The sequence below is a fragment of the Geotrypetes seraphini genome, chromosome 1, assembly GCF_902459505.1.
Source record: "Geotrypetes seraphini chromosome 1, aGeoSer1.1, whole genome shotgun sequence".
NCBI classification, from domain to species: Eukaryota; Metazoa; Chordata; class Amphibia; order Gymnophiona; family Dermophiidae; genus Geotrypetes; species Geotrypetes seraphini.
The window spans coordinates 520506568-520519766 of record NC_047084.1 but is presented as its reverse complement, the minus strand read 5'-3'; the positions used below and the strand labels follow the sequence as shown (position 1 = coordinate 520519766).

Below are 13199 nucleotides of genomic sequence, written 5' to 3'. Positions count from 1 at the left end.
AAGTTTAGCTGCCAAGTCGAGGACCAATGTTCCAATAGAAGTAGGTCCTGCGTCATACTGTCTGGTAAAGTGTTCTCACTTACTATGTTGGCTTTCTGTATTTTTGACCAGGTAAGATTAGATGAAGGGATGGCAATTTGGAAAAATGTGATTTCCTGAATCACTGTTACAGTGAATTATGTATGCTATACCATCAAAGATCTGCCAGTGCTGTTTTTACTTTAGCTGTAGATCTGGCAAATGTTGCTTCTTGCTGCATGGCCCTAATACTGGTTAAAATAGACTGTTCATGTAATAATAATAATAATAAACAGTTTATATACTGCAGGACCGTGAAGTTCTATGCGGTTTACAATGATTAAAAGATGGTACAAATTGAGTGGACTTAACAGAGTTAAAAGCTAGTGATTAACAGCTCTAGGGATCAGTTATTGTGGAGAAAGAATTGTACAGGTCAGCTGCCTAGATACTTACATTACATTACATAAGGGATTTCTATTCCACCATTACCTTGCGGTTCAAGGCGGATTACAAATGGTTTATCCGGATATTAGAAGTGTTTAGGGAGTAGTTTGTACATTTCTTTGAGTTGTTAAGGATTACATCTTAGTTGTCATGATATTAGAAGTTCATATGTAGTAGTTGCAGGTGATGCAGGTGTTAGTTCGGTTTTATGAATAGAAAGGTTTATTTCTTTTTTTGAAGGTCTTGTAGTCTGTGGTCATGGTCAATAGGTTGTAGAGTTGTGGGTCAAGTTTTGCAGCTTGAGTGGCTAGGAGGTTGTCGTACAGTTTTTTCTTTTGACGTTTTTGGTTGGAGGGTGTGTGAATGGTGCGTGGGTTTTCCTATGTCTGGTTGAGGTGGATTGAATTAGTCGATTGTTCCAATAGGCTGGGCTGTCTCCGTTTATTGCTTTAAATAGTAAGCAGTAAAAGTTGAAGTGTATTCTTGCATGTATTGAGAGCCAATGTGAATCGTGATATGCCTCTGAGTAGACCAGTGAGTAGACCAGATATGAACAGATGTTTTTAGGCGTTTCCTAAATTCCCCATAAGTAGTAGGCGTAAGCAGTTGTTCTAGATCTTTACCCCATAATGCTGCCTGATGTGAGAAAAGGTTTTGTTGTTGAGTTTACATCCTCTAACTGGAAGGGAAACAAAGTTCAAATGTGAGCTTTTTTTATGTCTGTTGGCTGAGAGAGAGAAAAATCAGTTATATATTTAGGGGCTAGACCGAATAGTACCTTTAAGCAAAAACAACCAAACTTAAAACTTCACACGTTCCTCCATCGGCAGCCAATGCCACAAACCACATTCAAACCTTAGAACCAGGTTTTTCTCTTTTTTGTTTGTGAGTGGGGTTTGTATTGAGCCTCGTAGTTACCTATGGTCTTTATAAAATAGCTTCACAAAATCTCTGAAGAAATCATGAAATAAATTGATAAGGTGGTATATCAGATTTTTAATAAATTTGAAACTTGACTAAAAGACTTGTGTATGCTTAACACCTGCTTAGAGTAAGCATAAATATACATGCACATTGCGCTTTCAACTACACCCGTGCTTTACCCATACAACAACCCCCACCTCAACTTGCTTACTAATGGGTTGTGTTAGTATCATCTTGCCTACTTCTATATGCAAATAGGGCTAGATTTCTATATATGGAACTTGAAAAATAAACCTTGCTGAGCACCAACTGAATGATTAAACTTAGACACAGCTTATTGAATAGTGCTTATACCCTGGAACCTATTTTTAGGTGCATCCATTTCAACTAAAACATGGTAAAATCCCTGTGCCTAAGTTATGTACGGATTCCCCTTATTCTATGACTGTGTATAAATTCAAGAAACGCCCCTGATCTGCCCATGGCCCTCCTATTTCGGTGCCCTTTTTTTTTTTTTCCACTTGTGTGCAAAATTTAGGCACAGATACTATGCCTAAATTTACATGTGTAACTTTTTTTTTTTTTTAAATTAAAACCAATTAGCACCAATAATTGCTTGTTAAGATCCCAATTAATAGTGTAGGCCATTCAGTTAAATTTGTGTATGCAAATTGGTGCTTACCCAAATTTGCAAGTGCACTTTTTATAGAATTCAGGGTTTAGTGTGGATTCTGTAGGGGTCTACCTACAAAACATTTTGAAAATTAAGTTGTTTTTTTATAACTTGAATAGGTTCTAATATTTTCCAAAGCTTTTACCAAGTTAAACCTACATAAAAAGTTGCTTTATAGAAAGGAGTATGTATATATTAATTTCTTTCATATTACCATTGCCTTTTCATTGGTAGCATTTTAATCCTTTGCTTACTATTTTTTTCTGTTTTGTGGAGTGCATAAACTTTTTTTTTTTTTTTGTCTCCCTCCTCCTCTTAGGTACGATGTATGTTGAATATTTGGGGTGTAATGCTCTTCATCAGATTATCATGGATTGTGGGACAGGCTGGGATAGGTAGGTGTAAAAATCTGTACTTCTCTATTGTAAATGTAGCTATAGCACTGATGCAGTAGAAACTTCATTACTATTTTGAAGTGAGACATATTTGGTCTGTTGCTACATATTTTATTTATTTTGCTTACACCTCTTTAAGTAGCAACTTAAGGTGAGTTACATTTAGGTACAGTAAGTGTTTCTTTTATCCAAGGACAGGCAGGCAGCAAATTCTTACATGTGGGTGATGTCATCCACGGAGCCCGGTATGGATAGTCCACCGCAGCACCATGCATGCGCAAGTGCCTTTCTGCACGCCATCCAATCACAGGACCATCAGTTCTTAGTTTTCCACAAAGCTGAGAAGCTGTTTCTTTCATTTTCTCTCAGCGCACGTACTTTATGCACCTATTTTAGATATACTTTGTTCTTTTGTGCCTTCCGTTGACCCAGTTCATTATTTTTTAAATTTTTATTGACTTTTTACTTGTGGCTATTGTTTGTTCATCCTCTGGTTTCTAGATTCTTGAAAGGACTTTTTTATACCAAGCCACCTCTCAGACCTCCTCCAGTGACATGGGATCTTAATGTAGTACTTTTCAGCTTTAATGAAACCTCCCTTTGAACCGCTCTCGACTTCATCTTTCAAGTATTTCACTTGGAAAGTAGTATTCCTCATATCTATCACAGCTACATTCAGAGTTTGAACAAGTGCTAGTGAATGATCCACCTTTTACAACATTCTACCATGACAGGGTAGTTTGTTGCATTCATCCAAAGTTCCTCCCTAAGGTGGTCTCGGAATTTCATCTCAACCAGACTATAATTCAACCTATATTCTTTCCAAGACCACATTCTCACCCTGTTGAAGCTGCCCTACACACATTGGACTGTAAATGAGACCTCACGTATTACTTGGATCGGACTAAGCCTCACAGAACTTTTACCCAGCTGTTTCGATCATTTGATCTAAACAAACTTGAAGCTCCTATCACCAAAAGAGTCATCTCAACATGGCTGGTGGACTGTACTGTATATCCTTTTGCTATGCTCTTGCTGGGCTGACCCTTGAGGACTGTTATCACTGCACATAAAGTACGAGCAGTGGTGACTTCAGTAGCTCACCTATGTTACACTCCCATTGAAGACATCTGCAAGGCAGCCACTTGGTTCTCAGTCTATACTTTCATATCTTATTACTGTTTGCAGAATTATTCCAGACAAGATAGTCAATTTGACCAAACAGTTCTGAGAATTTTATTTTCCGTTTATAAGCCAACTTCCCTCTAACCCATTTGGGTTCAGCTAGGAAGTCTCACATGTAAGAATATGCTACCTGCTTGTTCTGGGATACCCGTAACAGGTGTTATCCAGGGATAGCAGGCATAGATTCTTACAACCCTCCCACATCCCCCAGTTGGTTTCTTAGCTGCTTTTTTTTTTTTTTACTGATGGTCTTTTGATTGAACAGTGGACGGGAAGGCACTCTCACATGTCTTCAAGTTTTAAAGTGACACTACACTTGTGGACTGTCTGTACCAGGCTCCAAGGATGATGTCACCCACATGTAAGAATGTCTGCCTGCTTTCCCTGGATAACATCTGTTACAGGTAAGTAATTGTGCAGTACTTGTGATCTTGGACAAGTAACAAGCCTCCATTGTCTTAAGAAGTGAACAGTAGGATATGAACTGGGATCCATGGATGTCATGCTTGTTATTCTAACCACTAGGTTACTCCTCCACCTACTAAATACAAACTGGAAAAATTTTAGGCTAGTTTTTCTTTAGGCTTATTTTGTCTTTTTATCAAGGGTCAGTCTCTCCCTCTGTTCTTTTGCTTATTTGATTATGCATGTATAAGATACAATCAAAGTAGGAATTGGGCGCTACAAGGAACCCAGATCTATCCACCCTTCAAAGCAACAACATAAAATGAGATGGCGAACAGTCTCTCACCAGCTTCTCAATTCCAGCTTGTGTGTGTGGATTGTGAGTGGGAGCTGGCTTTGCTGCCTGAAGAAGCAGCAAGTAGCAGCAGTAGCGGCAGATAAAACCAACCTTAATATCTGGCCACTTAGTATCTGAGGATGACTGTCTTTCCATATCTTTTATGGCAGACTACTGTTCAGGGCAGTAAGGCAACTAGAGAAGATGATAGTGGGAAAGGGAGAGGGGCATTTTCTGCTTCCTGGATTCTCATCAGTGTCACCTTTCCTATTACTTACTACCTGCTGCATAGAAAGTTTTGAATAATGCTAACAATTTTGCCCTCATCCCCAAGGGAGAAATTCCTCGTTACATTACTTTCCCTCCACCCAATTTAAGCTTAGCTTAGGTGGGTAGTGGGGAAACCAGATTCCCCTTCCCTGAAAAAAACTTATGCCGAGCTGGCAATGACCTGAGGATATTCTGGCTCCTAGGATTCCTTTTGGCAATGCTGATGTAGCCATAATTGATGCTGCTTAGTTTAGTAAGTTTCCAGGAGAATATAATAACAAGGGGGGAAGGATAAAGGGGTGGGAGAGAAGAAAGCAGCCTTCATTTATTCCTGCCTTGCACACACTGATATCCTTTCAGAACCCTGCTTCCTTCCCCTATCCACTCTTAATCCATGCTTCAGTATACTTAGTACTTGATGACCATTCTAGAGAGTCTGTACTCAGTATAGGGAAAAAATTACTAATAATCTGTGATGATTAATTAAAATTACATTACATTACATTAGAGATTTCTATTCCGCCAATACCTTGCGGTTCTAGGCGGTTTACAAAAAAATTATAAACGGGGGGAGGGGGGTTACAATGGAAGATCATTAGATGTTTCTAGAGAGGTAGAGGTAAAGAGTAAATGGTGGGTTACAATGGAAGATCATTAGATGTTTTTTTTTTTTTAAATTTCTTTATTCATTTTTTCATATTACAACAAGTGTATCAGAAAAATACATATAATCTTATAAACACTACCTTGGTGCTTTTTAATGTATATGCCCCTAATTCGAATCAGCCAGAATATTTTAAGACTCTACAACAACTGATTCTTCCACTGACTACATCTAATTTGGTAGTAGCTGGGGATTTCAGTGCTGTCATGGATCCTCGTTTGGATAAAAATCCTAAAAGATTTGTAAAATCTTTGGGATTAGATAATTTTGTACAATCTTGTGATTTGAAAGATATTTGGCGTATACTTCATTTTGATGGCCGGGAATTTTCTTTCTGTTCTCATGTTCATAAATCTTTTTCTAGAATAGATTACATTTTTGTTTCAAATCAATTAGTACATCAAGTTACACATTAGATGTTTCTAGAGAGGTAGAGGTAAAGAGTAGGTCAGGTAATTTGAGTGGCGGGAAGAGGGAAGGAGGGAGGAGGAGTATTTGATGTTAGGATTGTTTCAGGAATTTCTTGGAGTATAGTTTTTATTTCTTTTCTGAACATCTTGTAGTCTGGGGTAGTTATCAGTAGATTGGAGATCTGTTTATCTATTTTTGCTGCTTGAGTGGCAAGGAGGCCATCGTATAGTTTTTTCCATTTTACTTCCTTTATCGGGGGTGTGTGTGAATGGGGTGTGCGTTTTTCTATGTCTGATTGAGGTGGTTTGGATGAGGCGGTTGTTCAGGTTGGTTGGGCTGTCTCCATTTAAGGTTTTAAATAACATACAGTAGAATTTAAATAGTATTCTTTCTTGGATTGGTAGCCAATGCGAGTTAATGTATGCTTTTGTAATATGGTCGTGTTTTCTCAATGAGTGGATGAGTCTCGGAGCTGTATTTTGGATTGTTTGTAGTTGTTTGGTCATAGTGGCAGGGCAGGGGAGGTAAAAGATGTTGCAGTAATCTAGTAGACCTAGGATTAGGGATTGTACTATAAGCTGGAACTGTGTTCTTTCGAAGAATTTCCGGATTTGTCTTAGGTTTCTCATAACTGCGAAGGATTTCTGTATTTTATTTATTTGCGGCTGCATAGTGCAGCATCTGTCTATTGTCATTCCTAGTAGTTTTATGGTGGTTTGGATGGGATAGTTGATTGAGTTGATTTCTATGTTGGTTATGGTTGGGACTTTTGTCATTTTCGAGGAGGATGAATTTAGTTTTATCTGGGTTGAGTTTCAGTTTGTGAGTACGATTTTGGGTTTCAAGAATGGGTTGGACAGGTTCCTGAAGGAAAAGGGGATTGAGGGATATAGATAGAAGGGGTACTATACAGGACAAAATGTCTTCAGAAGAGGATCATTTGCAGGTCACTGACCTTGGGGGCCGCTGCGAGAGCAGACTGCTGGGCACGATGGACCTGTGGTCTGACTCGGCAGAGGCGATGCTTATGTTCTTATGTCGTTACTGTTTCTAGTGTTCGGTGTAGTGTGTATTTCATGGTGGACTTTGGCTGATGAAAAATTCACACTGATTGATCACAGCTCTAATAAGTCATTTAATTTATATAAATATTTGTAAAGTGCTCAGACCCATAACCAAAATCATCTGTGATAACAGAACTATGGTTGTAGTGGGACCATCACAGCTCTTTACAGTCCCAAACCTCTCATATAGTAATACTTCTCTATTAATATAGCATGTTCACTTACCTTATATGATGATGAGAGGTTGATAGTAGATATCCAAGTACAACCACAGCCAATAAAGTAACTCAAAGTGCTTGTGCTGAGGTATATGCTAATGATAAACATTAGCCATATTAAAAGTGATGACTCCCCGATTCGAGTTTCGATGACTCTTCCTCAGGAGGGGGCGCTGTTAATTAAAATAATGAAAATTGAAAATTGCAACATCACTATTTGCTTACAGATTAGTTATCACAATTAAACATACCTAATCCTGAACAGTACTAGTATATTCAATTAATACTTTTCAATACTAAACTACCTACCCGCTTCTGGCTAGTGTTAACTCTGAACGAGTGGGAGACGACAATGCTAGGGGAGCGCCGCTGCCTTATGCTCTTATATGAGTCTGCCGTTACACCGGAAATGACATAAAGAAAGACCGTGAGCCAATCAAAATATGGTTATTCAAGCTCATAGTTGAAACCAATCATTTTCTAAATTTAACCCTTGCAGGGCAAAAGTTTGCCAGTTGAATATGTATTTGTTTCTTTATAGTTAAAAATTTTAATATATCCCCTACAAAATCTCTGGCATGATACAAAACTGTGTAACGTAAAGAATCCAAGGAATGAGCCTGTTCCTGCCAGTGGGCAACTAATGGTGCTGTAAGTCACCCTCGCCTCAAATTACTGAGATGTTCTATTACTCGTGTTTTGATTTTTCTGGTTGTATGTCCTATGTAATATTTATTACAAGGACAAAGAATACAATAAATTACCCCTTTTGAATCACAATTAGCTCCTGTTGAAAGATGAAACAACTTTCCCCTGTATGTGGGATAACAACAGATGAACTCTGTAATGCAAACTGACATTGGCGGCACTTTCCGCATTGCTCAAGAGGGGGAAATCTTAGAGACCCTATCATTCTTTTTGTATTTGAGTTTTTCACCTAAATTAGGGGCTCTGGTAAAAGCAAATTTTGGCTTGTCAGATAAAGCCGCATGAAACTGTACAATCAGCCAGTGTTTTTGAATAATTTTCCTAATTGTGTTACTTTGATTTGTGTATGGTAAAACACAAGCTAAGACATTGTTGTTCTGGCGGGGAGAAGAATGCAATAACCATTGTCCTGGCAGTTCTTTGCTCTCTTCCAAGCCCTTTTAATTATCCTCCCTGGATAGCCTCTATCTTTGAATTTATTATACATCCCTACGGCCTTGATGTCGGTCCTCTTCACCGGAACAAATTCTCCGTAACCGGAGAAATTGACCAGTTGGTATGCTGTTCCTCTGTATTCTAGAGAGTTCCCATGTCATACAACTCCACAGGCCCCCCTCTCCCAAAAGTGTTCATATGGTCCATACATTCTCCTAAACACCCTTCAGGTACTAATACTCTTCACAAGCACATTGAGATACGCATCCCACATCTACACTCTCCCCATAGAAAGATACAAGGGGTTAAAAGAGAGCACAACATTACTTAGCAGCAACTGCTGAATTACTGTGCATCTCTTAAGGGGAGGGGGTTGGAATAATTTTTCCAAGTCTTGCTGAATATGTTCACATAGTGACCCCATTGTGTATAGGCTATATCAAATTTTAGTAAGGCAGCACTACAATTGAGGAACAGTAGGAAAAAGAAGGAAAAATGTATACTAGCTGCACAGGATAAAAGGTGCTTGTGTTGCTTATGTGGTAAGGCTAGAGATTGTGTTGGCAATAGTATACATACTAGAGTTGAAGATAACACCTCAGCTGCAGGTAAAGGCCATGGTGAACTTATTCATGGCAGTTGGAGAAAACCAGAAAAGTTAGTGAAAATTTGAGTCTTAACTACAATTAAAAAGGAGATAATATACTGCTATCTTTATAATAATCAAGTGAGTATAAAGGTCACTAAAAACTGGAACAGATGCAAATTTTGAGCTGATTAACTTTGATTTTTTTAAAAGTAAGGCGGTATGCGAGTGATAACATCTTAAGATCATTGAGAGAGATTGTAGGAAATGAAATAAAGATTAAACCTAAGCAGGAGTACCTGAAGAAAGGTTTATGCAGAAAAAGCCTTATACTACCTGTTTTCAGATTCCTAGTTCGTTGACTCTTCCTCCCAACATTTTCTTGAGTTTGTTTATATAAAGCATAACATTGCATCATCCGGCCTGTTCATTAACATTCAACTTCAACATAGCAAGATTTCCTTCTCCCCCTCCCCCTTAATAGCCTGCTTTTCTTCCATAAACTGATGAGATTTGGCTTCTGGATGAAGTCCATAAAAGTCACAATAGTAGAGAGTAACATGATGACAAAATTCATCACTGTTTCTGTCCTCATGAATAACTATTGGAAACCATCTCCATATCATTATTAAGGCGAGAGGGAAGAATCAGAGTATGAATGGGCACAACCACTGACCCTCCTCAAGCCTTGCATTGAAGAATGCTGGTGTAGAAGAACTGAGGATGAGATACACTAAAGAATGACATGGGGTTGTTTCCTGCTGTTATCCACAGGGACAGGAATGGCAAATTCAACCTGATTGAAATTCTCTTCATGTTCTGTAGACTTCCAGACTTTAACAAAGCCCAACATCTGTCCTCTTCTCAAAGCGGTCATTTTGGACATCGAGTGTACATAGTCTATTTGAGTTATCATTGTAGCTTTATCAGGGACATCCAGTTTCTTCCAGAAATGAGCTGTGACAGCATTAGCAATAAGATTATTTTTTTTTTTCTTCAGGCCTTCGTAGCCCCTCCCCACCCCAACATGTTGTTAATTTAAATTCTACAATCATGATGATTATCCAGGAACAATTGTATAAAAACACATAGGCCTGAATTCTGTAAACAGCGCCATTTGTTGGCAGCCACCTTAAAAGTAGACGCTGATTGCATGTCAATCATGCAACAGCGCTGGGTACAGAATCACGCCTCTAGCAAAGGTAGGTGCCAGAAGTGTAGGCCAGGGTTTTCAAGGCCTACATTTCCAGCGCCTACCTTTGATGTGACTCGCACCTCTGTAGTCACTTTAGGCCACTTAACGCCACTTCTGGTGTTAGTCATGCCCACAGTGGCATTAGGTGGCCTAAAGCACCTATGGAAGCACAATTCCAGTGCCTTGAAACTCAGTTAAAAGTGTAATTTAAATGGCTTTTTAAAAAACTGAGCTTGAGCATCTAAAAAAAAAAAAAAAATTGGCACTGGTTAGAGAATCCAGGCCACACTGTATTTGAACATCATATTTCTACCTGCAAAGCAAATTTAATATTTAAAAGTACATGACGATTCTTTTCCTGTGGCTGTTGGCATCTATTTTGCTTTTTGAATGCAATTACTTATTTCTGCTGCTGTAAATGACCATGTGGTCTTGCCTAATTGTTAGGCTGGCCCTGAGCAAAAAAACCTTAAAGGAAGAAAAGTTGGTGCAAAAAGAAAAGGGATTTGGAAAGGAGCACAAGAACTGGTGGGGGTGAGAGAGATAAGGAATCCAGAAGGGAACACCAAGAAAAACAATGAGGTAGAAAAAGCAGGCTCCAAACAGAGTACTAAAAGGAAGGTTGAGATCTGAAAAAGCAGGATAGACCAAGAAGTTAACTGAAGAGGAAGAAAGCCAGGTGGAGTAATAAACTCTGGGGTTGAGTACATCAAGTTTGCCATGAAAATGTGGCAGACCATGCTTCATCTGATGTGAGATGGACAGATATAACAAGGACTATTTCAGTAAGAATCTTACGTTTTGTATGGTATTTAATCCATTGAGTTCTCTTAACTCCTTGGGCTATGTCCAGAAGCAATATCACATGCTTACTGATTGTAGGTGACTTGCAGCTCTAGTTCCAAGAATCTCTATGTAGTGAAAAGCTTCATGGATGACATCAGAATAACTTTGGGCTGGTCAAATTGTAAAGCAGCCTTCCTTAGAAGAAAACTGAGCAGAACTTAAAATCTGATCATGACATAATGAAAGTTGAACAAGAAGTGGTATCAAGGCGTAGTGATCTTTTGTGTCTGCCATTTGATATTGAAAAGTGCTTTAAAACAACAAAATAAGATACAAACCATTAATCAGCTCTCAAGTCCCACAGTCCCATGTAGTTTTGAAGTGTGATGGCTTGAGGGGCGTGGCTTAACGCGAACACGAATGGACGGGTAATCGCGAAGCTCCTCTTCATCTAGGCAAAAGAAGATAAAAATATTATTCCCTTCTTGAAGATTTCAAAAAAAATAATAATTATTATTGATGTTACCCTTTTATGCTGAAGTTGAAGTCTGTGAAATAACAGCTGAAAAGTCAGAGTGCCGTTTTTCCTCAGTGCTGGAACGAAGCGGTGTTGAGGTTTGAATCGCTGATTCGTGAAAGATAAAACTTTTAAAAATCAAGCCGTTTCTAAAATGGTAAAAATCAAGCACTGAGTCAGAGCCCTAAGGTGAAGAATCAAGGAAATCCTGAAAGAGATGAAAGTAAAAGTGCCGGTTTTTCAGAGCTGAATCAGCAAGACAACGGGAAGATAACCGACGAAAAAAAAAAAAAAGGGGGAAAAATCTATCAACGGAGATTATCTGATAATACTGCTGATATTGAAGAAAACCTGAAAGGAAAGAAATAGTAAGATTGTTTTGAAAAAATAAATTGAAAACCGCCGACATCAAAAGAAAGCTGAGGGGACGGTAATTGAATCTTTTACCGGCTTTTATATGTGCTGAAAAGACGAGGAAGTGTATGAAGGCTGATAAAATTTGAATTGACTAACGGAGGAAAAGTTTCAGTGCTATAACTGTGTAAAAAATTGAAACAGGGGAAATAAAAAGAAAATCTATTTCTCAGTTAATGGTTTATTAACTGCAGTGACCGCTTATAATGGAGCTGATGTGAAGCCTGAAAGAGAGAGAGCTGAGAATTCAGAGCACCGTTTTTTTTTCTCAGTACTGAAACGAAGAGAAGTTGAAAGATATAAATTTAAAGATTGATGAAAAGTATACTGCCTGATAATCAAACAATAGTCTGAAGGAGGAAAGTAAAGAAAGAGGGTTTGTTTCTCTTTATGCTGAGTTCTTTCATGACAGGAAGTTGATAGCCAGAGCAACGGGGCATATTTGAAGTAAACTCGGCATAAGGGACATCAGCCTGATATTATAAACTGCCAAGCCTGTGTAAGATATTGAAAGAGAAGCTTGAAATATAAAAAGTGTTGTTATTTCTCTGTGCGCTGAATAACTGTTGAAAAGGAAGCCGATTTTGATGTGAGGCTGCTGACGGTTGATTGTGGAGCTGTGACAGTTTGATACAGCCTTCTCCTGCCAGCGCTGAAAAAGGCTAATAAAAAACTTTTTCCCTCCGTGCTAAAACGAATAGATATTGGGAGAGAGTAAAGCTGAACGGAGCTAGAGGGAAAAAGAGCTGACAATATATGTGAAAGCCCTTCGGCGACGACGCTGAAAGGGGGGATTGATTGAAGAAAACTGAGAGAAAGGAATACCGGCGTTTTCTCTCAGTGATTGAACACCGAGACGCTGAAGACAGAGAAAAAATATCAACTTACTAAATAAATAAAATACTGAATTGAAATTGCTTTTCTCTTACAAAGCTGCGATTGGGCTTGTATGAGAGGAGACAGAGGAAGGGGTTAACGGAACTTTTGGAAAAAAGCTGAAGCGGAAAGACATCGAGACAGTTGAGAGACGCTGTGAGTGAACAGAAAACAGTTGATTCAAGTTTGTCAAAACAAGGGAAGAGAATTAAATGAAGGGTTGCTCTCCTCGGTCAGGGCTGCGATTGGGCTTGTGAGAGGAGAATTAAAAGAAAGGACTACCAAACAATTTTTTTTTTTTTTTTTTTTTTTTTTATTTATTCAGCGCTGAAGCGGGGTGTCATAAAAAAAAAAGAGTGACTGCCAGAGGTAATGAATTAAATCTGTGGAAGAACCCGACAAGTCTGCGAAAAATTTAAGGAAGGAAATGCTGTTGGATTGAATATCCCCCTCTTTCATTGAAACAGTGAAGGGGCTTAAGGGAAAAGAACCATAAAAAAGGATTACTAGTTCTTTTTTTTCTCACATCAATAGAACTGGAAACAAATAACTGACACTTACTTCAAAGAACCTTTTTACCAATATTAAAGAGATAAAGACACTAAAAAAGGAGTATTTAAGATTGAGACAGATAACTGAGAAGGAGAAAAGGAAAAGGAAAAAAGGCAAAA

The 13199-nt window shown here is 38.5% G+C and overlaps 1 protein-coding gene across 1 annotated transcript in view; it reads left to right on the top strand.

The window, feature by feature from the left end:
- SLC12A2 (solute carrier family 12 member 2) overlaps positions 1–13199 on the top strand; it is a 333014-nt gene that overhangs the window by 49396 nt on the left and 270419 nt on the right. Inside the window, exon 3 of the mRNA XM_033928970.1 lies at positions 2382–2457. Within this exon, the coding sequence (XP_033784861.1) occupies positions 2382–2457 (76 nt within the window). The remainder of the gene's footprint in view (positions 1–2381; positions 2458–13199) is intronic.